The 26,835-nt window shown below is 38.8% G+C and overlaps 1 protein-coding gene across 1 annotated transcript in view; it reads left to right on the forward strand.

Annotated features, from left to right (window-relative positions):
• Positions 1-26,835, forward strand: part of LOC107694925 (usherin-like) — a gene marked incomplete at its 5' end in the record, with an annotated part of 173,335 nt that overhangs the window by 78,295 nt on the left and 68,205 nt on the right. The window contains 10 exons of the mRNA XM_016494643.1: positions 5,451-6,079; positions 9,318-9,646; positions 10,399-10,521; positions 11,165-11,328; positions 11,471-11,680; positions 16,403-16,605; positions 16,926-17,038; positions 19,342-19,540; positions 21,639-21,807; positions 21,958-22,179. Of these exons, the coding sequence (XP_016350129.1) occupies positions 5,451-6,079; positions 9,318-9,646; positions 10,399-10,521; positions 11,165-11,328; positions 11,471-11,680; positions 16,403-16,605; positions 16,926-17,038; positions 19,342-19,540; positions 21,639-21,807; positions 21,958-22,179 (2,361 nt within the window). The remainder of the gene's footprint in view (positions 1-5,450; positions 6,080-9,317; positions 9,647-10,398; positions 10,522-11,164; positions 11,329-11,470; positions 11,681-16,402; positions 16,606-16,925; positions 17,039-19,341; positions 19,541-21,638; positions 21,808-21,957; positions 22,180-26,835) is intronic.

Below are 26,835 nucleotides of genomic sequence, written 5' to 3' on the forward strand. Positions count from 1 at the left end.
TTTGTCCCCCCCCCCCCCCTTTTTTTCCTAGTGAATCTGTTGTATAATTGACCTGTACAGTTTAACTTTTAAGCTAACAGTGACACACTGTTAAGTTCATTTTGTAAATGTTACTGTTTACGTGTGCATAGACACCATGCAAAAAAAAAAATCTTCTCATTTCTTGAATTGAGTTAATTTAAAAAGGATCAGCCCCAACCTTTATTATTTTATCTTGTGATTAAAGGAATAGTTTACCCAAAATTAGCATTTGATTGAAATTTACTCACCCTCAGGCCATCTTATAGATGTGTTTGTCTCTTCATTGGAACGGAGTTGGAGAAATGTAGCATTGCATCACTTGCTCGCCAGTGGATTCTCTGTAGTGAATGGGTGCCGCACGAATGAGAGTTGATAAAAACATCACAATAATCCAAAAGTAATCCACACAATCTAGTCCATCAGGTAATGTCTTGTGAAGTGAAAAGCTGCATGTTGTAAGGAACAAATTCATCAAGATGTTTTTAACTTCATGGTCGCTTTTGGCCATAATATTGTTTTCTGCAGTGAAAAAAAGTCTCTTGTCTGAATCAGGAAAGAAATATGCACAGATTTACAAACTAAAACAGTCCAACGCAGTTCTAAACAAATATGTTGTACGTTTTGGTGGGAGAGGACAACAGGGGACAGACTTTTTCACTGGAGGAAGTGTTTTTATGGATTATGGACTATATTTTGGCCAGAAGCAATGGTTTAAAGTTAAAACTCCTTAATGATGGATTTGTTTATTAAAAACACACAGCTCTGCGCTCCACAAGACATTAATTAATAGACTAGAGTTGTTTGAAATATTACAGTGCTTTTGTCACCTCTGTGGACATTCTGACGACACCCATTCACTGCAGAAGATCCATTGGTAAACAAGTGATGTAATGGTAAATTTCTCCAAATTTGTTTCTGATAAGGAAACAAACTTATCTACATCTTTGATGGCCTGAGGGTGAGTATTTTTAAGCAAATTTTCATTTTTGGTTGAACTATTCCTTTATTTATCACCCCATTTGTAGTTATAAAAATGTTGTGGGTAGAAAAACCACTGCTGTGCAGTTCACCTTGAAATAAGTTACTGTACGATAGTGTAGACGTCATCAAATATTAGTTCAAAACCAAAAGAAATCTTTCATAAAGAGTTTTTTTTCCCTTTTCCTTTCAATCTTCTTTACACTAAACGGCTTCTTGAAAGTAGCATACCGACATCCGTCCTAGCTGACATCAGCCACGCTAACCTTCAAAGCTATCATATTGTCACAAGGACCTCTACAATGCTAAAAATAATCCTCTCTTTCCTTCACGTTCCCCGGTCCCTCCCTCCTTGCCTTGTCACTTGATTGTGTTATTATTATGCTAACCAAATCCTTATAAATGTGATTTAAGGCTTGGCGGCCCGCGCTCTTGTTTTCCCTTCTGCTGTAGCGATTTATAGTGGCCCAGGAAAGGCCTCTCTAAGTATTCCAAATGTCCTGAGATTACAGCTGTTGCCGATGCCTGATTGAGGCCGACTGCTGTTATTGCACTGTGTTCTTGCTTGTACCCTGAGAGCAGTAAAGCATCAATAAAATCAAAAGCACCTGCATCTTAAATGAAGTTTCAATTTAAAAACTTAACAGCCCTTCAAATTGCAGAATTTAACGCAGACCCGTAAAGCTTAAATAACACTTTGCCTCTGCAGACCGAAAGACCGGGCGGCTGAGCCAAGGATGGGAGGCTGGCCGGGGATGAAGTAAGGAGGGGTGGTTCGCGTTCAAGGTGACTTGATTGTCTCATGTGGTAAAATTATTTACAATTAAGGAATTTCTCCTGAGAACCACATTGGATTTGCCGGCGAGCACCTATGCAGGCGTTTTGCCGCGGTGGCAGCCGTGAGCTTTTTCAGTATTCATGGACGCTCCTGAACCTTTGTGGTAATTGAATCAGTTAGAGTGCTGAGTGGAGCAAGCATAAAAACCTGTTAACCCAAAGGTCAAATCTGTGCATTGTTTATTTATCAGGAGGGAGAGGGAGCGAAATCGGCAGGGCCCATTCGCAGACACAGTAAAAAAATTCCCCCCAAAAATAACAGCTACTAGATGAATGGAGAAAACTGGGCTGGAATCATAAGCAGCGGCTGGCTGTGTGAAGTGAAAGCTTGATGATGAAAGCTTGGATGAAGCTTGAGTTAGGGTTAGGGATGACTAATGAGAATTAAACCTCTTTATTTTTGACGTCATTCCGTAATCAGAGTTATTATGATAAAGCTGATCTATTTAAAAAAGGTCAGTTTATTTAGATAATGTAGTGCATTTACTTGTACTACATATTGAACACACTTGGGTTTATAACCAAACTCCGGCTCATAGGGCTGTTAATTTGCACCTACTGAATGTGTTGTTTTAGTGTACAAATTATGCAGAGCAGTTAATGGAACAGAATCTGTTCTGAACACAATTTTCATGGTGCAAGCAGGTCAGTTCTGAATGTTTTGCTATGGAAGATGCAGCAGACTTCACAATCTGGCATACTTTATCACTCCTTCATCACTCCACTTCATTCCAGACACCTGAATCTGCTCTTAAAAATGCTGAAAGCTTGAACATCTGGATGTACAGTATATTATACTGTTCTCCACCATTTCATTCATTTGATAAATATCTGCTTGGCATGATGAATAGAAAATATTCACTACCATTCAAAATTTGGGATCGATTTTAGAATTTTGTAACATTTTTTAAAGAAGATTCTTACACTTACTTTTGCTGTCACTTGCTCAATACAAGTAATAATTTCTTTAAAACAAAAAAAAATCTTTCTGACCCCAAACTTTTAAATGGAAGTGTACACAAATGAGTCTAATTTACATTGCAGAGCTGTTTTAGTGTGTTTAGCATCTGGTTAAGTGGATTGTGGGTGCTTAGTGAATAAGATGCAGGGTTTTATGCATAAATAACATTCAAAAGTGGCGCAACTGTGTAGTGAATTTGCTGCATCTGTTTGCTTCTTCTCTGTCATGTCCCTTTTGTTCTTTTTTTTTTTTTTTAAGTCATTATCTTGATGCTTGTTGTGGTGGCCACTGAGCTTTGGGGAGAGAAAGCATACATGTAGCCGGTTATGTCTGCTCTATGCATAGTGAGTCAGTTGGGAGGTGATGGTGATGGGAGGTGGAAAGTGGGCCATCTGTGGGGAGACATCAGCAGCCCAGCACGGCAGAGAGAGAGACAGTCACCTTGATCCACACGCCCTTGCCGGTACGCCATTACCGTGCTACCGTGGAATGTAAATGGAGGAGGAAAACATTACCTTCAAATGAGCTTTCATAGGGCCCAAATATTAATCAGACAGCCCAGGCTACAGAGCAGACAGGAGACGCTTAAAACGCAACAAAACAACTTCACTTCAATTACCACATCTTATATATTCCTCTAACTGCTTTCATTTTACCAAATGTTCAAGCTCTTTTACTTATCATTCTTCAGTTTTTTTCTGGAGTTTCCTAACAGTTCTGTCAGAAAAATGGTATGGGAAATTACTGTAATGTAAATCTGCATCCATATATCGGGCCTCACAGAATGAGCACAAAAAGTACGATAAACCAATGTGACATTTTGGATCAGCATTATTCTGAAACCCAATAGCAGTGCTCCACATAGCAAATAAAGACAAATCATCAAAACAGTATTTTCTCAATTTGCATTTCCTGGAGGAAATGCCAGTGCTTGCAAAGCAGCAAAAGAAGGTGTTCAGGTAATCTTAGGTTTTAGGCCGCGGCTGTGTTTAAATGAAATGCTGCATTTGCCATTGTCATGACGCTAAGTATGCATCAGCACAAAAGATGATGTTTTGATTTTGATTTTGATTTAGATTTTTTGTATACAATGAAAGTCAGTGGTATCCAATGTTGTTTAGACCCAAACATTCTTGAAAATATATTCTGTGTTCTTTAGTATGTTACAAAGGTTTAGAACATGTAGGTGAGTAAATGATGACAACATTTCTATTTTCCCATCAGGGTTGGGAGTTTAGAAAAACTTTTCAAGCACTGTGTAAAGCATGTGGTGTGAAGGTTCCTGTAAACATCACTTAATATTCTGTTTAATTTAAATTAAGTTCAAAACTTCTTACTGTTTTATACCAGTCATATCCAAGGAGATACTGGCACAAGCCATCAGACATGAGAGAGGGAAGCAGTGCATGGGGATGCTGGCATGTGTTTTGGTATATACATATGTGGATGTGTAATTATGAAAATGGCCCGAGCTGTCCGGTCCTGAAGATCCATGTAGGATTTCTTGATGTTAGTGTTGCCATGGCTATTGTTGTAACCACTCAGAGAAAATGACTGGACTGGAAACTTAAGTGATTTCCTCCAATTCACTACGGACCCTTCAGAGATTCACCTCGCACATCGCTGATATCCCTTAGCCACATCACCCCAACGAATGAATCCATAAATATAATTTCATATTTGCTTGTGATCAGTGTTCGAACTATACCGTGGACATTGGGGGAGCTCACTTGTTGTTTTTTTTATAACGGGGGGGTTCGCTCAAAAGAGGGCTTTCATAACTTACAAAGATACATAACAGGTACAAGTGTATGCACTACTTGCTTAATGCAAGCGCGATATGCAGCGGCTGACTCCGTCCTCTTTGGCAAATGAGCTTATTTGCACACTGCCTGCTCTACATTTTAATCCAGAGAATCAGGCTGCTTCAATCAGACGGTGTCCTTGTGCTGTCAGTTTCAATGCTGTGCTGACAGAGAGGAGCTGTGTCTCTCTAGATCATGGAGATTGACCAGGCTCATCAGTCCTTGGGTTCAAATCATTTAAAGCCTAAATCAATTGCAATATTAAGATATAGATATACGCATTGATGGATAAATGAATGGATAGATGGGTAAATGGAGATATATATGATATATCTTAAAAGTTTATTGGTAAATGTAATGCATTCAAAATTATTATATTATATTATATTATATTATATTATATTATATATTAATTGCATTCAATAATAATATTATTAACAATATTTTTACATTTTAAAATAGTTGTTATATTTATGGATTTTATAGATGTATTGATTATTGTTGAAAATAATAATAATTTATACAATAATAAATCCATAAGCATAATTTCGGTGATTAATATTCCATCATAATTAGTAATAATTATTATTTTATACCATTTAATGTTTTTTTTTTAGCAGTTTTATCCATAAATAAAGATTTTATTACTTTACAATATAATAAGAACATTTATTATAAGAATTTTTATCTTATTTACTAAACTACATCCTTCGAGTGTGTGTGTGTGTTTGTTTTATGCACATCTAGTAGCAACAACTGCAAAAATAATGATTGTTTCACAACTAATTTAATCATTTTAATTATTGTACATTGATTGTTAATTATTTAATATGAATTTCTTTCTTCAGGGCCTGGATCTGTTGACCCTCCTGTACTCTCTGACATCCAACCCAGAAGTGCTTCTGTCTCCTGGTCTCCTCCATCCCAGCCCAACGGCATCATCACCCATTATAACATCTACCAAAACCACCAGTTAAGTGTCTGTGTGCCAGGAAACAGCACCAGCCACACTCTTTCTCAACTTGCACCCTATCAGCAGTATACCATAGAGGTGGAGGCCTGCACAGCAGCCGGCTGCACTCTTTCCTCTCAGTCCCACACCATACGCACCCCTCCAGCCCCCCCAGAGGACGTCCCAGCCCCGCAGCTTTACTCGGACACCCCCACATCAGTGCTCTTGTCCTGGGCCCCACCACATCATGCCAACGGTGAACTGGACGGCTACACCATTGAGAGGAGAGTCACTGCCACACAACAGATTTCTACTGTGGCCACACTGCAGCCCAACCAGACACTCACTTACCTAGACAGCTCTGCTACACTCAGCCCCTGGACCAATTATGAGTACCGCATTGTGGCGCACACAAGGCTGGGTGGATCCAATAGCAGTGAGTGGGAGAAAGTGACCACTAGACCATCAAGACCTGCAGGACTGCAGTCGCCTCATGTGCTGGTTTTGGGACCAGAGTCAGTACAGGTACATGGAAAGTCGGTTTGCGTGTTACTTAACCCTTAAATGCATGGATGTTTCGCCAATCATTATTACATATTCCTATATATCCAACACGGATGGATCTCTAACTGCTGCAATAGGATAAAACTCTCGTGATATTTTAATAACAATTACAAAAGAAGAAAAATGAAACACATCTCGTCACCTTTTGAAACTTAGAAGGGTTCAATTTGATCAGATGATTTTACCATCACTGTCATCGTCAGAACGCACTTCCCCAGTACATTCAGCATCTGACTCATATTCGCGATCTCAACCATATTCTCAATACTGTTGTTTTCAATGACTTCAAAATCAATACTTTGATCACTGGCAGCTTATTCATCACATCCACCATCAAATGACAGTGACACTTATATTTCATTGCCTACAGTAATTGCTCTGTAGTAGAGCCATCCAAACCAATTTTTGATGATATTCTTTTGTTTTATGCCTGCAGTAATTATGAGTGAAACATAAACATCACGTCATCATTGTCTATCAAACAGTGTGCCACCTTGAAGAATAAAGGTGAATTGCACTTTTTGAGTCATCAGATATTTCATTATTGTTGCACCAGAAAATTATACTTTTACATACACTATTACATACCTCGGGTCGCTAGCGACCCTACACGCTTTTTACAAAAAATTAATCAGAAAACAGACATTCTTTTATATTTTATTATTTTTCTTGTTATATTGTTTATAATCAATAGATTGTGGAATACTAAGAAGCTTCATTCAACTTTAAAAAATGAAGGAGGGAGAGGTTAGTGAATGACATCCCGGGTCCCTAAAGACCCAAGGTATGCATTTAAGGGTTAAAGGAGTAAAACGTTTGCAAAAAATAAAAATGTGTGACATAATTTAAAATAACTTTTGAAATGGTTATTTTTAATTTGTCAATCAAAAATATTCACAAAATGATCACAAACTTAGTTAAGTTATAGTAGTTTGAATCAGTCACAGAATTGTTCAGAGCCATTAATGAACTCACAACTGACTCTGTAGCATTTTTTTAATTATGCCCAATTCGAAGTGAACCAGGAACATTAGAGTGACATATACAGTACTTTAGGCTAGAGAAACCATTTACAAAAAAAAACAAACATATATTTTACAAAATAATATTGATTATTGTTTATCATTGAGGTCCAATAACAAGGTTAAAAGGACACATTCAATTGATCAAAAGTGACAGTAAAGACATTTATAATGTTCAAAATAAATTATTTCAAATAAATGCTGATATTTGAACTTTCTTTTTATCAAATAATCTTAAAAGGAAAAATGTATCTCAGTTTTTACTGTTTTCAACATTGATAATAATAAGAAATGTTTCTTGAGCATCAAATCAGCATATTGGAATGATTTCTGAAGGATCATGTGATGCTGAAGACTGGAGTAATGGCTGCTGAAAATTCAGCTTTGCAATTGCAGGAATAAGTCATATTTTAAAATATATTAATACAATAATAGAAAACAGTAGACAAATTGTAATAATATTTCACAATATTACTGTTTTTACTGTGTTTTTGATAAAAGCAGATTTGGACAGTAGTCCAACTGTTGAATAGTACTGTAGGTAATTAAAAATAGATTGTCATTTTTAACCTTTTGAATTAACTTTGATTTCTGTGCTGCTTAAAGTAAAGAACGCGTTTCAGGTTTAAATGAACATGTTTGGGTGTCGCTCAATCCTGTCCCACCCTCCTGTCAGCAGACTGTAGTGCCTTATGCCGCCTTTTCACCAATGAGGTGCAAATGAGGTCTTTGTTGTGATTGTTAGTAAGAAGCTACTGTATTTCTTCCCATTAATGCCACACCCAGAGCATCCATCATTTTTCCAGTGACACCCTCATGCTATGAGAACATTGATACGCATGGTTTCCAGGTCATTTCAGAGCTGTTCATTAAGGAACAGCCAATTAAGACTGTCAAGAGTATTGTGGGAGCCCCTCATGAATGTGCCCTTGGTCATCTAGCTAACACTTTAAAGATTGTGCTTCTTTATTTTGTGTCTGTAAGATACACAAAGCATGCCAGACCTTATTAACACTTTGACAAAGTAGATTTGAGTGTTTCAAGGCAAACTGCATAGACGTCCCTGTAATTCAACAGACACGATACTCAAGAGGGGTAGGTAGCTTGCAGTCTTTTGGCTGGTTTACAGGTTGGATTTAAGGGGCGTTAATGTAACCAAACAAGCTTTGCAGCTTAGATCCTGCAGTGTGTAAATACACCTGTGCACCCCCTCTCTTTCTCTCTTTGTTATTTGTTGTGTGCTAGTGCCAAGAAACATGGACAGAAATGCTTACCACTTCAAACAAAGGCGGTATTTGCATAAACTTGCTTGAATTATTCATTTTCCCCTAACCCCTGGTTTAGTGTATTGTAACACCATTATTATTTCATTAATTTGTTAACTGCTGCATTTGTATGTAATTGGATGAGAATGCTTCTACATGTAAAAGCCAAAAAAACAACTGTTCACATTAGCATACGCTATATTAAATTCCTGTTGAGATGCTAGCAGTCTCTGTGATGCTCACGGCAAACTCTTTGTTAGCAAGCGTTGATGATTTCATTTCAGTGAGATGCCATGCTGCCTACTGCTGTTCCTACATAGGCAGCTGCCTTCTAAGGCAGCATGCACCACCATCATGGAGCTGATTTGCACGGGAGACTCGATGGGCTGTGGAGTTCAACAAAGTTAGCATATGTTGCTAAGCTAACAGGCGTGATACTCCTAATAAGCATAACAATACATAAAACAAATTGGATAAAATTAATTATTTTTAATAACACAAAATTACTTTTATCAGACATGCACAATATGTTTAATGTGTCCCTCCCTTGATCCAGAGGCAGTATGTAGCAGCAACGAGCAGCATTTTTATGCAATTCCATTAGGATTTCATTATGATCTCCAGGGGCTGAGGCCTCTTTCAAATGTAATGAAAGGAATATTCTGTCTTGGGTCAAAGTCAGGGTGCCTTCGCTTCATCACATGACGTCGGTTCCACAAACTCATCGATCTAAAAGCCTGAGATAATGTGTTGTGATATTGCGCTGGACTCTGGCCCTTCTCTGTCGCCTTAGACACACTTGTGAAACCATTTTAGTTTATAACTACATGACCACAAGAACACTGTTAGACTCTGATGTCAAATTCTTTAGTGATACGAACAGGTTCAAATGTGTCCTGTGTTTTACTGCAGGTTACATGGTCCGCTCCACTCATACCCAGTGGAGAAGTTGAGCGGTACGAGATCCGCATGCCTGATCCACGCATCTCACACACCAATACGTCCATGCTCAACCGTACTGTTACCAACCTGCTGCCCTACACCAACTACAGCATCACCGTCCTCGCCTGCTCAGGAGGTGGAGGCCATGTCGGAGGCTGCACTGAGAGCTCTCCAACGCTGGTTACTACATTACCCACAATCCCAGAAGGTCTGCCATCCCTGTCAGTAGTAGCCATCAGTGAATCTTTCCTGGGTGTTTCATGGCAACTCCCAAGAAGGCCGAATGGGCCCAACATAAGGTAACCAATGAATGTTCAATCGATGTACTACATCTTAGTTCCTTGACACATTTAAGTAGTGTTACTTACTGAATTTATTACTCGTTATTTATTTATGTGTAATAATTAGTAGTAGTAGTACTACTATATTTGAATATATATAGATATGGTTGTAAAAATGTATATTAAAATTGATGTTTACATTCCTCAAAGTAAAATCAATCAATCTAGCTAGCTAGCTATTTATTTATTTATTTATATTTGATGTATATAGATATGGTTGTAAAATGGATGATAAAATGGATGTTCACATTCTTCAAAGTAAAATCAATTGTAACCAAAATTGTCATTCATATGGTAAAGGAATTTCTAAAATCTGTTGGGAATAATCCATAACTCTGCCATTTTGTATGAGAACAGCAAGGTTGTGAAGAGTGAGGCACAACGTAAAAGTTCTTGTTCTTTCTCACTGTATATTTTAGTCTGTTTTTGAGCTGATTAGGTGGTAAATAAAGTCTGTTCACGGCGGATGATTAAAATTCATGACTACTTTTCCCACTGCTGCTCTGTTTGTTTAACTAGGCTTATAAAGCGCACATTAAGCTGAGCTCTCCTGATTACAGCCAAAATTAGCATTACTGTTGAGGGAGAAAGAAAGAGAGAGAGAAAAGACAAAAGCACAAACCCAGCGAAACAGCGGTGCGGGTGAAATGGCAGGAGGATTGTGGGAGTGGAGCAGGCTCTGATTATCTGGCTGTTTCCGCTGCCCTCAGATTTGAGCTGTTGAGACGGAAAACCCAGCAGCCCCTGGCCTCCCGTCCCCCCGAAGATTTGAATCTGTGGTACAATGTTTACGCAGGAACCAAATTGTTTCATGAAGATAAAGGCCTTAGCAGGTGAGATTACTGAAATTAGCTTTAATGCAAACTTTGCTTGTGTGTACAAAACTGTTTTTGTGCACCGATGCCATCTTTTTAATGCTGTTCAAAGATACTTTGAGCAAATATTCCATAGAATTAAATTGTTTTCGGCTAATCTTTCTCTGGCACTCCTTGTGTGTACGGTGAAAAACTCCAACATAAAACCCCCAAATGTTTCCCGTGTATCACAGGTTCTGTCATTTAGATTCATGCCTGACTTCATTTAAATGTTTTCAGTCCTTGCAAAAGATTAACTTTGAGCTTGACTTTAAGCAGCATATTTAAATACTTGACATTTAATGCAGTATTATCACAGCTTTTGTTAGTATTATACAGCCTCATTCTTATAAACACACTTTTCAGTGGATATATTTAGAATAGTTATCATAATCAAATGTATTTAAGTATTTTTCCTATTTCTTGATTATATGTTTAGACTTTTTTTTTTTATTTATATGAATAAATTAAAAGTATTTTTAAAATTTTCTGTGCATACAGTATAAATTGTTTAATATGTACATGTAATTATATAAATAATTATATATTTATAGATTATAAGATTCTATGATTGTGGCTCCAGAAAATGTCCTTGTGCATAATGTTTTTAAATGTGTTACAGGTACACATGGTACGAATACAAACTTCTGGTTCACAATGATGTTGGCTACGCTTCAGGGGAGGTTGCCACAGGGGTCACACTGGCTGGGCAACCCCTCACCCCCACCAGCATATCTGTCCAAGTTCTCAATCATACAGCGATCCTGGTCAACTGGTCCACCCCCAGTAAGAGTCAAGAATCTCTATATTAAACTCATCCTGGCCTGTGACCGAAAATACATTTCAGGAAAGAATCTGTGTTTAGAGAGCTTGTTTTTGAGATTGACCTTTAGTGTGTCCTGTCTCTCTTTATATTTTATGTTCCCAGCTCTGCAAGATTTGCAGGGAAGTGTGGAGGACTACATCCTTATTGTTCTGTCCACCCAGCACAGGCAGACTCTTGCACTTGACCCCGCTGCGACCTGTGTGGTCATCTCTGACCTGCAGCCCAGCACAGAGTACAAGCTCTCCTTGACTGTATCCAACGGTGCTCACAACATTACCAGTCCTGAGGTCAGCTGCACTACTACAGATGGAGGTGAGTGCATGCCACATAGATGTTTGATACTCACATCTATTTTGACTGCCATATTCGTACAATATGATGGCGGCGCGTTCACACGCTGCGGCTTCTCTCTCTCCCGACAGAAAGGTGTTTTCGTGTTTTTTGTCTTGTGAGTCGCAGTGTTTTTGTACGTATTCGTCGCGTCTATCTGTCTCTAAGCGCGCATACAGTCGTGAGTTTCTGCTCGATGTCGGCAGAACCACATTTTTAGAGTTAAACTCTGCGCACGCCGAAGAGCTGCGGGATCTCAGTCTGCTCCGGAGGCCCACACCATCACCGACCCCCACTACTGCATCTCGCCCACAGCGGAGGCGCCACAAGCGGCGTGAGAGGAAGCAGAAGAGGGGTAAGCGCGGAGGTATCCGGGCTAGGCTAGCGGCTAACCCACACAAGCCAGCTATCCCATTATATCTGCACTGTTGTTTACTTCACTGGTTTGCACTCTATCTGCCATGTGCCGTGTGCTGCTTTATATATATATTTTTATATTTTTTTTACATTTTACCTTATTTGTATATTTGTATAGTTGTATTTTATATTTAATCTGTATATCTGTATTTATGTTCTACTGTTAGTGCTATCTGTATGCACCAAGGGTCTGAGAGTAACGCAATTTCAATTCTCTGTGTGTATGTGCTGTACATGTGGAAGAATTGACAATAAAGCAGACTTGACTTGACTTGAAGCCACAGGGCCCCAGATTTGTTGTTTAACCTACCTGTTTTGACTGAATTTTTAGCATAAAACAAAGTATTAAATGTATTTATTGTTAAGTGCATGTACTGGTTGTACCATTTGTAATATTCATGATTGTCCCTTAAGTACGTTTAGGCAGTCAAAGTCCATATTGGAGTGATCCATTTGAAAAATACATTTCTTGTTATGTGAATGGAATCGAAATCTCCAAACCTTTTTGCCAAGCTTACATTTTTGAAGTCAGTAAAAGTTTTTAATATAATTTTTAAATAAGTCTCTTATACTCACCAAGGCTTCATTTTTTTTCATACAGTAAAACTATAATATTATAAAATATTATTGCAGTTTAAAAGAACTGTTTGCTATTTTAAAATAGAATTTATTCCTGTGATGACAAGTTGAATTTATAGCAGTCATTACTCCAGTTTTCAGTGTCACATGACCCTTTAGAAACCATTTTGATGTGCTGATTTGATGCTCAGTAATAGTTTCTCAGTTTTGAAAATGGTTTTGCTGCTTAATATTTTTGTGGAAACCATGATACAGTTTTACAAATATAATGTAAACGTTTGCAAAGCGTCTTAGATGATATTTAGAATCCAAGTGGTTTAACTGAAATATGGAGTTTACTAGACCACAACCATCTCTGTATGTTTAACTGGATGAAATTTGGATTGAAGATATTGGCTAATTATGGTTTTCCTGTCAACACTTAAAATATTCCTGTGATTTCTGTCAGCCTGCCTCTCTCATATCACTTCAGCAGCCCCTGCTCACAGAGATAAAAAACTGATGAGGAGAAGAACTGACTGATTTAATATTTTCCCTCTGCACTCTAAAGGCAAACCTCACAAGCTGCAGAAAAATGTGCCTTTACCAAAATTGTGATATCTTGACCTCTGAGCTATGATCAATAGTCATTAAGCTGTCCTCTTACACAGTTAATGTACTGATGCACTGATATCACAGGAAACAGATGAAAGCTCAGCAAACCTCTTATGTATGCATACACACACACACACACACACACACACACACACTGCGGTGTGAGTTAAATTGTGCTTTACGCACTAAAAACTAAACAACTGGTTTTCCATAACATACCTCAACTTCTTTCTCTGTCACCTATCAGTATAATTAAAAATATTAGAATGTCATTTGCTCCTAAATAAAGGTTACAGGTCATTTACCAAAGAGCTAGTAGTGGAAGCTTCATTATTTTACAGCCTAAAGGGCAGCTTATTAAAAGCAGTTGAACTTAAAAGATCATACTATGCTGCATGATAGTGTATATGTTAAGAGCCCGCTAATTAAAAACTGGAATGGAGATGAGGTTGTCCATGCGAAGTCTTGCATTAATAATACAGCAGCAGAAATGACATGGAAAGAGACGCTTCAGGAGAGCACTGATATCGGTCACATACAAGTATGTCTCATCATTGCTCTTTTGGTCAATGATGGGGAGTAACAAGCGGGCACTAAGCATTTTTTAATAACTTGAGTAGTTCAGCAGCGTTCTAAACAGTCTAGCCTTTTCAAGTACTAAGCTACTTTTTCCAACTTTTTCAAAGCAGCTGAGTCAATATCCAAATGTGCTCTCAGCTCTCCTATGTGTCTTCTGTCTCATATGCCATGTTGGGAAGTTGGTTAACTCAGACAGTTCCTGAAAATGAACCCATTTGACAAATGATTCACTGATTCATTTGAGTTCCTGCACTTGATTTTACAGTTTTTGTTCTTTTTAAGAAATATTTAATACTAAATAGTGGTGTTCAATGCCATATTTTTGATACTTTTATATACTGTATATTAGTGTGCTTTTAGTTTTATTTGATTTAATTTAGTGTAAATTTATCTGTCAGACTTTCTCTTTATTAAGGTATTTTTAGTTGTAGATAATTACTGCTCTGCTCTTAAAAATTGTATGAGAGATTTATTGATATATTTCAGGAGCTTTGATGTAGCCAGTCCACCTAACTACTTTTAAAAAGAATATTTTGTTTGTTGTTTGACTGTTTTAAAATATGAGTAACTTGTAGCTTGAGAGTTTAAAAGGAGCTTCTCCAGCACTTCTTTTATTGATTGATTGTCTGATAAAAATATTTAATTGATTAGTAACAATTCTTGCTTCTTAACAATGAAAATGAGTACTTTAGTTCATTAAGAACAATGTTAGGGTCTGTTCACACTGAACCCTTTATTTTTTCATTCATTCATTCATTCTTTTTTATTTTATATTTTATTCACTTTTAATACATAAACTAGATGGACATTTGACTATTGCACTCACATCTTATGTCTTAAATGTTAGAAAAAGTTTAACTTTTTTTAGGTTCTGCTTTTATTTCATTCCACCTCCCTGTGCCTCACATTTTTATATAGAAAAATGTGGCCTGTATGAACCATTATTTAACCATCCTTTTAAGTGACATGCCACCCATTAATGCATGACCAAAGGTGTTTACGTAACTGTTAGTTGTTGCCGATACCAAAACATTTATCTGTCCCTCACAAACCTTCAGTAAGATCTGCTGTAAAGGTACAAGCACGTTACTAGAAAATATCTTAGATGGGGTCTCTTCACTTGTTGACCTTTGTGTTAGCAGGATATCTCCTGAAGGGAGACTTTTTGAGGCTTTGAGTAGGAAGAACAGCAGTTCTATTCTTTAGAGAGAGTGTAAGTGTCAGGACCCCTGCTCTGTATCGAATTCATTCCCCAGCTTGTCATGTCAGCCAATGGCTTGTTCAAAGCCACTGCTGAGATATTTGATCTCTCAGCTGTCATTAGCACTACACTCGTGTCTTTCAGCTCTCTTTCACAAACTAACTTCACTAGCCTCAGAAAAAAAGCTTTATCAATCATTCCCTTTTTACATCCTTTCAGAAGAGCCTTACAAAGTTGTCACAATAGCTCTTTACTAGAGTCACATCAAGCTGAAAAATATGCTCTCTGGTCTTCTTTTGTAAGTCAGTGTGATTTGTCATGGGAAAGGAAGAGCTTGCAAAATATAGAGGGGGGAAAAAAGAAAAAGAAGGCAAAGATGGTGCAAGCTGTAGAAAGAATTCCCCAGACTGGCCCAGTTAACCCCCTCTGCCCCTGGTGCAGAACTCCAAACCCTGCGCGCTTCTCCAGGACTGATTCAATTTGCCCACAAACCATCTGCGGGAACCCCCAAAAGCAAGAGGGAAAGTGAAAGAGTCACACTCAGCCTTTTCTCATTCTGCCAGCCCTCCCTGATGTATTGCTGTCAGCATTCCCTGATGTACATATAAAATTACATTATTTATACACGAGTGCACTCAGGAACACACATCAAACAGACACATGTGTACTGCTGCAGTATTATTGGTTATTGTTTGAACTAGACAACTGAGGGACATGTGTGTGTGTGTGTGTGTGTGTGTGTGTGTATATATATTTTATTTTAAATAGTAGTAGTTTAAATAGTGTAATGATCAGAATTTCTGTGAATAGTTTCCTTATACTGTAGTTCTCAACACTTTAAGCTAGGATAGGAGAACGTATTTTAACACAAAAAAATACACAGATCAGCTTTAAGAAAATGCCTGTCCTTTTTTTGTTTATCCCTTTTTTTCTGTCTCTTTTTTATGCTCTTTTTCTATGGCAGAAATAAAAGTGCTGCCCAAAGCCTTTTCAGAGACTATTAAGAGTAGAATATGCTGTGTGTTTATGCTACCACTGGCACTATCTTGGTCTGGGGAAAAAAAGAGAAAAGAATGAAAAACTGCTTTTCCTCCAGGTCTTTTTCTGTAGATGTTATTGGTCATTGTTTTACTCTTTGTAGAGACTACTGCAGACTTAAGGACCTCGAGCCTTCCCTGAGCTTCATCTTGGGCAGAGGTTAAAGAGACAAATCTTGAGGATTGAGCTCTTCAAAAGTGCTGGGGTTATGTCAATATGACCGTATGTGTTCATGTGGGCTCCAGTCCGCTGAGCTCTTCTGGGTGGTTTAGTGTGGCTTTCTCTCTGTATTGCAGAACCTGAAGGAATCTTTCCTCCAGAGGTGGTGGTCCTAAATAGCACAGCAGTGAGGGTGCTATGGACAGCTCCTCTTGTTCCAAATGGTGTAGTCACAAAGTACTCCATCTATCTTGATGGCCATCTCTATGAGTCTACTAGCAATGGAACTGGATCACTGGAAGTGGGAGGACTTTTGCCGTTCACTGTCCACAGTATTCAGGTCTGGCCTTCTATCTAAACACACAAATACATAGTTTTATTTAGCTTATATTAAAAGTTCAAAAGTCTGAGACCACATTGAAAATCTAGGATCTAAATGTTTTAGGATTTAAAATGGGCAAGTAAATAAATAAATAAGGATTTTAAATCCTAAACTAATAATTATGTTTCTGTAATATTGCACATATAATTTCACTTATTTTTTGTGCTGATTTTTAATTTTTAGTATTGTGTGTAATTTTAATGTAAAATGGTCTCAGATTTTGGACCTCACTTTGTTTTGGATTTAACCTGTGCAGTGGGGTTGTTCTCTGTGTTTAGGTGGAGGTGTGTACCGTGTATGCGTGTGTGGAGAGTAACAGCACTCAGGTGACCACGGTGGAGGACACACCGACTGAAATCGCCAAACCTCAGATTCAGGTGCTTAGCTCAAGGTGAGTCAGTCAAGCAGACACAGATAGTGGTGTGAATGTGAGTTTACCAGGGCTGCCTCTGACTAAAGATTTTTCTGGTCAACTAGTAGTCGATTTATTCATTTAATTAATTCAATATATACAGGGGGGTGGGGAACTAAACCACTAATATATAATATATAGCCTATTTACGAATGCATAAAGCTTGCCACAAAGCACCGGCAAAAGTAATGACTGTGTTGGGAAAAATAGCAAGAAGATATTTTAATTATTTATTAATAAACTAGCGTTTTCTTAGTCAGTGTGTCGGCTGCAAAGATGAAGTGGACTCGTCATCTCCGCAGTACAGTGGATGCACCTTTAGAGAGAAATGCGCCTTTCATACAGATTACATAGAGTATTTGTTTTCTATTTGAATTGGTTAATTTCAATATTGACATTTCAAGCTTTGTTTAGATATATTTCTCATGTCTGTGAGGCAAGTAGCCTATACACTGAGTTTCGCCACGCTTGAGTTTTGTGTGCATGTTGTGGATAATCTATTGGTTAAATATTCACCATCCCTTCGAAGTGTGACATGGTGAGCCCAAACAATCCATCTACCATCTATATTCGGGGTGCCCACTCCTGTTCCTGGAGATCTTACTGTAAAGTCTGATCAAACACAACATAACCAGCTCATTTAGATCTTCAGGAGCACTTGATAATTGCAGACAGGTGTGCTTGATCAGGTTTGGAACTGAACTCTGCAGGTACAGTAGGTAGATCGCCAGGAACAGGATTTGGCATCTCTGATCTACATTGTTCCTTCAATTCTTTTATAAAATAATTATGAATAATTACAAAACAAGGGTAATTCACGAAATTGGTGCTATGTGGGGGCTGGGAACAGGAATTGGCGGCTGGCTTAAGCTTTGATTGAAATATGACAAGTGCTGCAACCGATGGCTTACACACTGCTGCCGCCCAATATGAATTCCAGTTATTTCTCTCCATGAGGGATTAACGGTGGACAGCAAATGACACCCTTTGTAATATAATACTAACGCATTTGTTATAGGAAAGTTGCTTCCCCATCCCTGACCCCTCAAGAAAAAAAGTAAGCATGAATAATATTTAGTTTTTTTTAAAGCCCACAGTAATCTCCAAACGATTTTCTGTCTGTACTTTGAAAGAGGAAGCCTTGTCGCATTTCATGAATTCCTAATCTGATACTAAGGTCTGTCAGCTTTAAGTCATCAGAGGCCTTCACTATCAATTAGCTTCCTCATCAGGGAGGGGACAGAGGAGAGGAGAGAGACCCACGCAAACCGTAATTATGTCATTCTCTACGTCTTGCGTATGTGACAAGAGATTTGCACAACACAAAAGATATAGGCAAAAAGCAACGGAAGCCAAATCACAGAGCGGTATGGATATTATCATGTATGGAGAGGAGATGAAAAAGATGATGAAAACAAAAGCACATTTCCATAAGGTTATGGCAACAGTTAAGAAAGAAATAAGGCTTGTTTAATGGCTTTTTGGTTTTTCCTTCCTGTTTGCTCTCTGCAGTGTTCCGTCAGGCAGCAAACTGCACCGCCAGATGCAAATGTTTTTTGTGTTGTTTTGTTGTCCAAAACCCTGTCCTTCCCTGCCTACTGTTCCTTTAGATAGCAAGCTGCACCACCAAATTTTTTGTTTTGTATTTACTTGCTTGCTTGTTTCTTATTTACTAATTTATTAACTAATGCTAATAAAAAGTGTGTTGCTTACAGTATGCCACAGCAGGGTTCCTAGTATGGGCCATTTAAAGCTTATTCATAATCAAACTTACCTTAAAATACAAGATAATAAGTGATTAGTAAAATAAATTTGTTGCTATTACTAAATATTAAAAAATGGGATACAGTAAAATTCTTGTAATACAACTTAATATTTTAATGACATAATACAGGTCTCAATATTTTATCCAGTATCTCAAAGTAAGCAGTAGTGAACAAAAATTGTTCCTTTCTGTGGAAAGCCAGCTCTCCTGCATGATGAGTGGAGAGGAAAATCAATACAAGAAGTACATCAGAAAAAGAAAAGATGACACATATCATAACTCATACTGCACAGCACATCTATTTGGCTCTAGTTCTAGTACTATATCAAGTTGTAGAAAGCGCTATATAACGAGGCGATTATCACCATTTTTCTATTATATTACATGCTTTCTCCTTGACAGTGACGGAACAAAAACAAAGTATGAACTAAAACCAGACTGACAATATACACCAAGTGATGAGCAGTATTTGTGAAGGTGTAATATCTGTGCTTTGTCTGTATACTGTATGTGTTAGATCAGTTAAACTAGAATGGACATCACCTGGTAAGCCCAATGGCATTCTGGGAGGATATGACGTGTGGCGGAGGACCCTGCAGCGGTGCGAGGAGCTGCAGACCCAGCAGGCGTTTGCTCCTCAGGCTCACTGCTCGTACCTGGAGTGCCTTGCAGAACAAGACTTCTGCGGCAAGACCTGTTATAAGCCTGAGACACAGGTAACTACTCACTAACCTCTATTAAACTGTTATACTTAGATCATTAGTTTTGATGGTAGAGTATTCCATGAAGAAACAGTGACGAATCAGTTGGAGTGGCTGGTATTTATCTATGAAGCACAGTCCCTGTGATTGGTTTCAGTAAACAGATTAACTTGTCTTCTGCAATTGCTGCCATCCTGGTGTTGTTGAAATACAGCCAACTTGGCAAGCAAGCACAGGTCATACGTCTCCACCAGCTTAAATCAGACAGTAATACACTAGAGACAAGCTCACAAAGAGAACACAACTCAGATAAGGACAAGAGCTCTCAAAGCTGTAAAGCAGTATAATAGAAAAATTAGTTTCACAGAGGCAACATGACACACTATTGTGATAATGTGTTAATGGAGCTCGTATTGAATTCAGCATTCCCTTTCAGTCAGTCACGTTCGACGTTACGTCAGACGTGACTGACGAATTGGGATCCGTATGGAAAACACCACTATTGCTGACCCCCTCCAGTGCCCTGCGGAAGCCGGCAAGGGCCCAGTCGGACTTGGTTCCCCGAACTGATGCTCCTCGCGACGGCCCCTCCTTGGCGAATTCCTCTGAGGACGGATCTCCTTTCTCAGAGAGGGGGCACCCTCTGGCACCCGCGTCCTCAGTCACGACTGACGTAACGTCGAACGTGACTGACTGAAAGGGAACGTCTAGGTTACTTGTGTAACCCTCGTTCCCTGAAGGAGGGAACGGAGACGTTACATTCCGTCGCCACAGTTGCTGTACCACCGCTGTACGGCCGGGGCACATAGTCTCGTCTCCTCAGCGAAAAACTGATGTGTGTTTGCACGCGCTCTCCTTTTATACCCGCGCTGCGGGGCGGGGTGCGCGTGGCGAAACACGCACGCCAACTGTCATTGGCTTGTTTAGTTAACACTCGAAGGTGATTGGGCTCTCGGGCGAGATCCCAATTCGTCAGTCACGACTGACGTAACGTCTCCGTTCCCTCCTTCAGGGAACGAGGGTTACACAAGTAACCTAGATGTTATCCATAGTTTAACACCTAGTGAAAGGTGTTTTTGTTTGACTCTTTATTAGTACTAATAGGAAATATCAGCTATAATTAGAGATGTCAATTTAATGTGTTATTTTAATTATAAAAAAAGGTAGAAAAATGAACACATTTAAACATGCTGTAAATTCTACAATAGGGGATTTCCCTATTGTCTGGGCAATATAAGCTGGTCCAGTGGTTCTGAACAGTTTTGACTTGAAGGCCCCTCATTGTCCAACACTATATCCCAAGACTCTAATCAAAATGTTTAATCAACCTATGTTATAAATTAAATTAAAATTTTAAAGTCAGCATGAATTGAAAATTCACACTCTCTATGTCCTAATTGGACTTGTGAAAGATTCATCAATGCATCATTTATCTCAGGTGATGTGTTCCAGACTTTTCCAATCATTTAATCCCTGCCCCCTTCTTACAGTGGACTGCAAGCTTGCCTTCATATCTGACTCCATCCAATAAACAACCAATGGATTTTATTTTTTGATAATCGTTTTTACTTAGATACCTTGTCAGAAGCCTATAACTCTGGCTGAAATTGTCTTTTGAGGGCAATTACATACTGTATGCACAAGCTTTCTTTTTGTACTGCCTTTACATGTAGTGGTTGTAATTCTCAGGAGTTTGATAAACTGGGTTCAAGTAGGTTTAAAAGTTCAGACCTCTCTCAAAGGCACAGCAGAGGAGGTATTTACTGGATGCCATTTTTCTACTGGAAGCTGGGCCAGAAGATAAGGATAATGTCAGTGGCTCAGGGCAATACAGATTTTTCAGACACCACAAGAGTATCATCTCAGCGCTATGAGAATCTATCCTGCCCTGATTTCTCGCCAAAGTAGGCAGCGGAGTCTGGCTAAATATAGCCCACCGCTATGGAGCGAAGAGATGGGCTGGAGTTCTACCTGCGCTCACATGTGCCTCTGCGGGCCCTCAGGGCTGAGGCATTGCCACCTCTTAAATTCCTAATTGTCTTGAGGAGTGAGAAACTTGTATGGACAATGTATTTGAATTGCATATATTTTTATATGTGTTTTATTGTTACAGGTATGCTGTGCAGGGACTGTTCACAGCCTAAATCAGTCTAATCAGTGTTGTGAAGAGCGTTATGTTCCAGCTTTAGAGGATTCTGGGAGTGTGTGTTGTGGAGGTCGGTTTTTCCAGCCTATGCCTCAACACCAGTGCTGTGGAGGATATTACATACTAGTTCCACCAGGTATGCACTGCATTGAGCATTAACACAGCCAAATGTGAATTCAACTTATGCTGCATAAAAATATCAATCTCAGTATTTCTTCCTTATTTTTTTAACATTCTTTTGTTTTACATCACATACTGTAGTTGATTGTTCGATATGTGTTCGAAGGAGAGGTCTGTTGTCCGGACTCTGTGGAACGGCATGTATCTGTTGGTCTCGGGGACTCGTGCTGTGGTGGGAGTCCTTTCATGTCTGGAGCCAGACAGATCTGCTGTGGGGGGCGTCTTTATGATGGCTTCAGCTCCCAGTGCTGTGGAGGACAGCTAGTCCCAAGAGAGATGGTGTGCTGTGGGGATGCTCACCAGGGGTCGCCCCATAAACATGTATCAGGTTAGCTTGGAGAAACATGCTTGTCGAACATTGTCACAACTGCAATGTATTGTACACTACCGTTCAAAAGTTTGGGGTCAGTAAAGTCTCTTATGCTCACCAAGGCTGCATTTATTTAATCAAAAACACAGTAAAACCATAATATTGTGAAATATTGTTACAGTATGAAACAACTGTTTTCTATTTTAATATATTTTAAAATCCTGTGATGCAAAGCTGAATTTTCAGCAGCCATTACGCCAATCTTCAGTGTCACTTTCTAAAAGGCTCATTTGCTGCTCAAGAAATATTTATTGTTATTATAAATGTTAAAAACAGTTGGGCTGTGTAATATTTTTGTGAAAACCATGATACATTTAGTTTTTCAGGGTTCATTGATTAATAGAAAGTTCAGAAGAACAGCATTTGAAACAGAAATCTTTTGTAATGTTATAAATGTCTGTACTGTCACTTTTGATCAGTTTTTTGATCAATGTATCCCTGCTGAATAAAAGTGTTTCTTTCTCTCTTTCAAAAATATTACTGATCCAAAACTTTGAACAGTAGTGTATTTTAGAGAAAAGTTGGTTCCGGTCCTCATATTTGATTGGTCCAAGTCATATCTGATCTGCAGTCGCAGTCCAGCACAGAAGTGAACCACTATTGATAACATAAAGTATAATTAGCATTTACCACATCACACTTATAGTACAATCCATTTATCACAGCCGCTTGTCAGAGAGCAGAATTGTACTGTCAGGACCGCCTTAAAATCCTCTCCTTCTGCAAAACAGAAAATGTGGCACTAGTAAACTTTAAATGGGACAAAGCACGTATGACCACTTCATTGTGGCTAAGTTTAGCCCTCACTCCTTAGTGACTTTCTAATGACACTGTGGTGGGTGTCAGAGGAGCTGAACCCTCTTGGGGTCACCCAGGCTCCCCTGCAGTGCCCTGCTAAAGTGGGCACCTGGGCACAGATGGGCTGGATGGGCACTGGTCCTGGTGTCAGCCATCTTTGTCAGGCTGGATGATGGAGCTGAGTCTATCTGAGCACCAACCAGAGCTGTGCCAAGCCCACAGCAGGCTCCCAGGATGCAACAGAACTAATGGCCACCATGAGGTCAGTGGCATCAGTGTATTTATCATACAAACACACTCTCTAAGTCGTTCGGTGGCTTCGGTAGCATCCTGGGATTGGGTCCAGTAATCATTTTCAAGCTTTGGTTAATCACCCTACCCTTGATATACAGTTTTTCAAAGCTGTCCCCCTTTTTTAGGGAACTTAATCACTTCATTCGTTTCACTACATACCTGGAGTTATTTCGGAAGCTAGCAGAACATTTTCCTCTAGATTAAAACACACCACGCCACAGTGCTCGCTCATTACCTCGCTTGATTTTCTCTTCCTTTGGTTCATCTTACTGAAATAAGGCAGATGAAGAAGTCATCGCTCATTAAAGAGAGGATCCTGGGGAGAGCATATGTTATGATGGCTAGTACTGTTAGGATAACTAAAGGCCATTTGCCTGGTAGCCACACCGCTGGTGCGCGGAGCTGGGGGCTCACGCCGCGAGCTCCACGCTGGCTCCTCACTCTGTCAGCCTGCTCTATTATTGAATGAGCTACTTAACCTTGATAAAGACACCCCAACTCCCTCAAGGTTCCGTCTCCTTTAGCGGCGGTGAGTGTCTCTGCAAATATAAGCTAATGGACAGATAATGCGGCATATGCCATGAGCTGCTATCCTCTTCTATTGGCTAAGGAGGATGTAATGTGAGTAAAAGCTGAAATGTGCTGCAGACTGTGGCAAAACTACAGGCTTTGGTGAAAGCCTAATGGGGGCTTAATTAGGTTTATTAGGCATATGACTGCTTATTTCTTTAATTTTTGTGTTATAGGATTTTTACCATAGTTAAGCTATGTTACTAGTTAAACTAGTTACCATTGTTTTTCCATGAAGTGAAGTGTCTAACTCCCCTTAACCATGGTAAAATCACTGTAACGCTTGACCTCTCATGTCTAATTGTTTGTATAAAATGCCAACAACAGCAAAAGACTCTGATGTTCTGTAGGAAGTTTGAGATTTTTGTTTTCTGAAAGAAATTAATACTTAATGTTACCAACCGCATACTTTTGAATGGTAGTGTAGTTCATTTGCATTGACTAATACACTTGATGCATTCAAATGTGACTCAACCAATCAAATTATAGTGCATTTAGTATATTTTAAATAGATGCGTATTTTAAATTTAGATGCCATATATATTTAGGCCTGTCTTCAAGAGTGGGTTGTCAGAGAGAAATTTGTCTGTTTTTCTATTTGTGTTTCTGAACTCTGTTGTTCAGAAATGCCATGACATTGTGTTTAAGCTGCATGTGCTCCTCCAGATTGTGGAAATAGAATCACAGGCGGTTTTTTGAGGATGTCCCACTGAGATCCAGCTGATGGCCGATGGAAATGTGATTACTGGGTCCCCAAAGTGCGATCTGTCACACATTAAACTCTAGCCTGTCAGGACTCGCAGTGCTCCGGCACAGCGGAGATGGAATTGTTGGAGACAGCCATCAGCTGTTTGAAAAGCTGCCTGTGAACCAATCCCTTAACCAGTCTCAAAAGAACTGCTATTAGTCAAATTACAAAAGAAAATTAACAATGTCACCTTTTGGGCATGGTGTATAAATCACTAAAGAAACAATCGATCGATCAATAATTAAATAACAATTAAAACAGCATTATGTGCCATACAAAGTCTCTAGTATTTTGCTTTTTGATGGATGATTACAGTCATTACACTTTTTTTTTAAACCAAATTTTATAGTATAATTTCCATTGTTTACATTAAAAATAAATATTATATTATATTAATTTTATATTGTGATAAAATACTAGATATCATAAATATTATTTGCTATTGGTATATTACATAGTGCATGATTTTTTTTTTTTATTAAATATTTTTCTGATCATTTAGATTCTGTATGTTTAATGAAAGAACTAAAGCACACATTTTTTTTATCTGTTTTCCAGTCTATTTTTTACTTTAAAAAAGCAGTATTAATTTTAAAACCTTTTAATATATGAAAAATTATAAAATCTTTGAACATTTTTGAGTGAAGCAATAAAATTGAATCAAACGTTCCAACTCTAACACAGTTTTGCAACTCTAATGACACAGGCTTAGAAAACATCATAACCAAATAGAACACATAACAATTATCGTAATTTTATCAATGTTGCCTAATTATAACCCAAATTATAACCAAGATTTCACACCAGTTACAGAAACAAAGACATATCTAGCGTAGCGTCAGTTCTGGCAGGTCACGTTAGTCAATCTCGCATCAGCTGACTCTCAGCTGATCCCCATCAACCTATGGGAATACGACACCAATCAAAGTATTCATATATAAGGTCCCGCAGTAGTATCAGCAGTTTTCGCATTGCTCAATAGCTAATTACCCTCCTCCATCCCCAACTCCTCCTCTGTCAGTCAGGATTCAGCCTTCTGATTCTCCTTGAATCAGACTAACTCTAAAATGTGTACATAACATTATTGAAATTTAACGAAATCTGCAATACATTTATGTTGGTTCTGTTCTGTTTACCCTGGGGGGGGTTATCGCTGCTCTCCCTGCTCTCATCCATGCTAGGCTGCATGGATGCACAGGGAGTTCTTGCCCAGAACGGAACCATACCGCCAATCCAAACTGTATGCTAATTGTCAATCATCTTTGACGATAGTGGTCCTGACAGAACTGTTTGAAGTTGAACTGTGAAACGTTTCGTCATCCACCATGACAAGTTACGAAAGCCTTTAAACTGTCGAAAGTCAATCCAGTCTTCTGAATGTTTCCATTTGAGACATGAGAAACAGTTTAGACCAGGGGTGCCCAACCCTGCTCCTGGCGATCGACTGTCCTGCAAAGTTCAGCTCCAACCCTAATCAAACACACCTGAAGCAACTAATTAAGGTCTTCAGGATCACTTAAAAATTAAAGGCAGGTGTGTTTGATTAGAGTCGGAGCTAAACTTTGCAGGACAGTCGATCGCCAGGAGCAGGGTTGGGCACCCCTGGTTTAGACAATAGCCTTCAGTAATACAGGGTATTACTGTAAATGTCCCGCTGTCCTGTTTAAAGTTTAGATTTGGATTACAGGGTTTTCTGCATCTGGAGGCTTGGTGTCATACGGAGAGCTCTTTTAATATCTGCTTATGTACAGAGCTTTGCTTAAAAGCACAGTGCCTGTATCACAGTCAAGGTTATATCTGAATATTTTACTCCATTTAAGTGTTAAAAGCTTTAGAGCTGTGTGTGTGTGTGTGAGAGAGACAAGGATCATAAGAGTGGGTGTGGGAATGGCTGTAACGATGTCAAAAAAGTGCAATAATTAAATATATTCTCAAGGACACAATGAGCATTTGCGAGTGGAAATGATCCCGGTGGCTGAATGCATCAGTGTCTGCGTTGTATTTGTTACTGCACGAGTGCTTCATCATGGCTCATATGTCCTCATATTGTTCTGCCAAAACTGTCTTGCAAATGACAAGACATGAATGCCAGAAAGGGGATCATTCTGAACACACACGTCTGGATCTTTTTTGCTGAGATGGATTGGAGATCATACAGATTAAGACCATTTTCTTTCAACACAGTTATGATGATAGTTTTTCTT

Source organism: Sinocyclocheilus anshuiensis, unplaced genomic scaffold, assembly GCF_001515605.1.
Source record: "Sinocyclocheilus anshuiensis isolate Anshui unplaced genomic scaffold, SAMN03320099.WGS_v1.1 scaffold942, whole genome shotgun sequence".
Classification (NCBI taxonomy): domain Eukaryota; kingdom Metazoa; phylum Chordata; class Actinopteri; order Cypriniformes; family Cyprinidae; genus Sinocyclocheilus; species Sinocyclocheilus anshuiensis.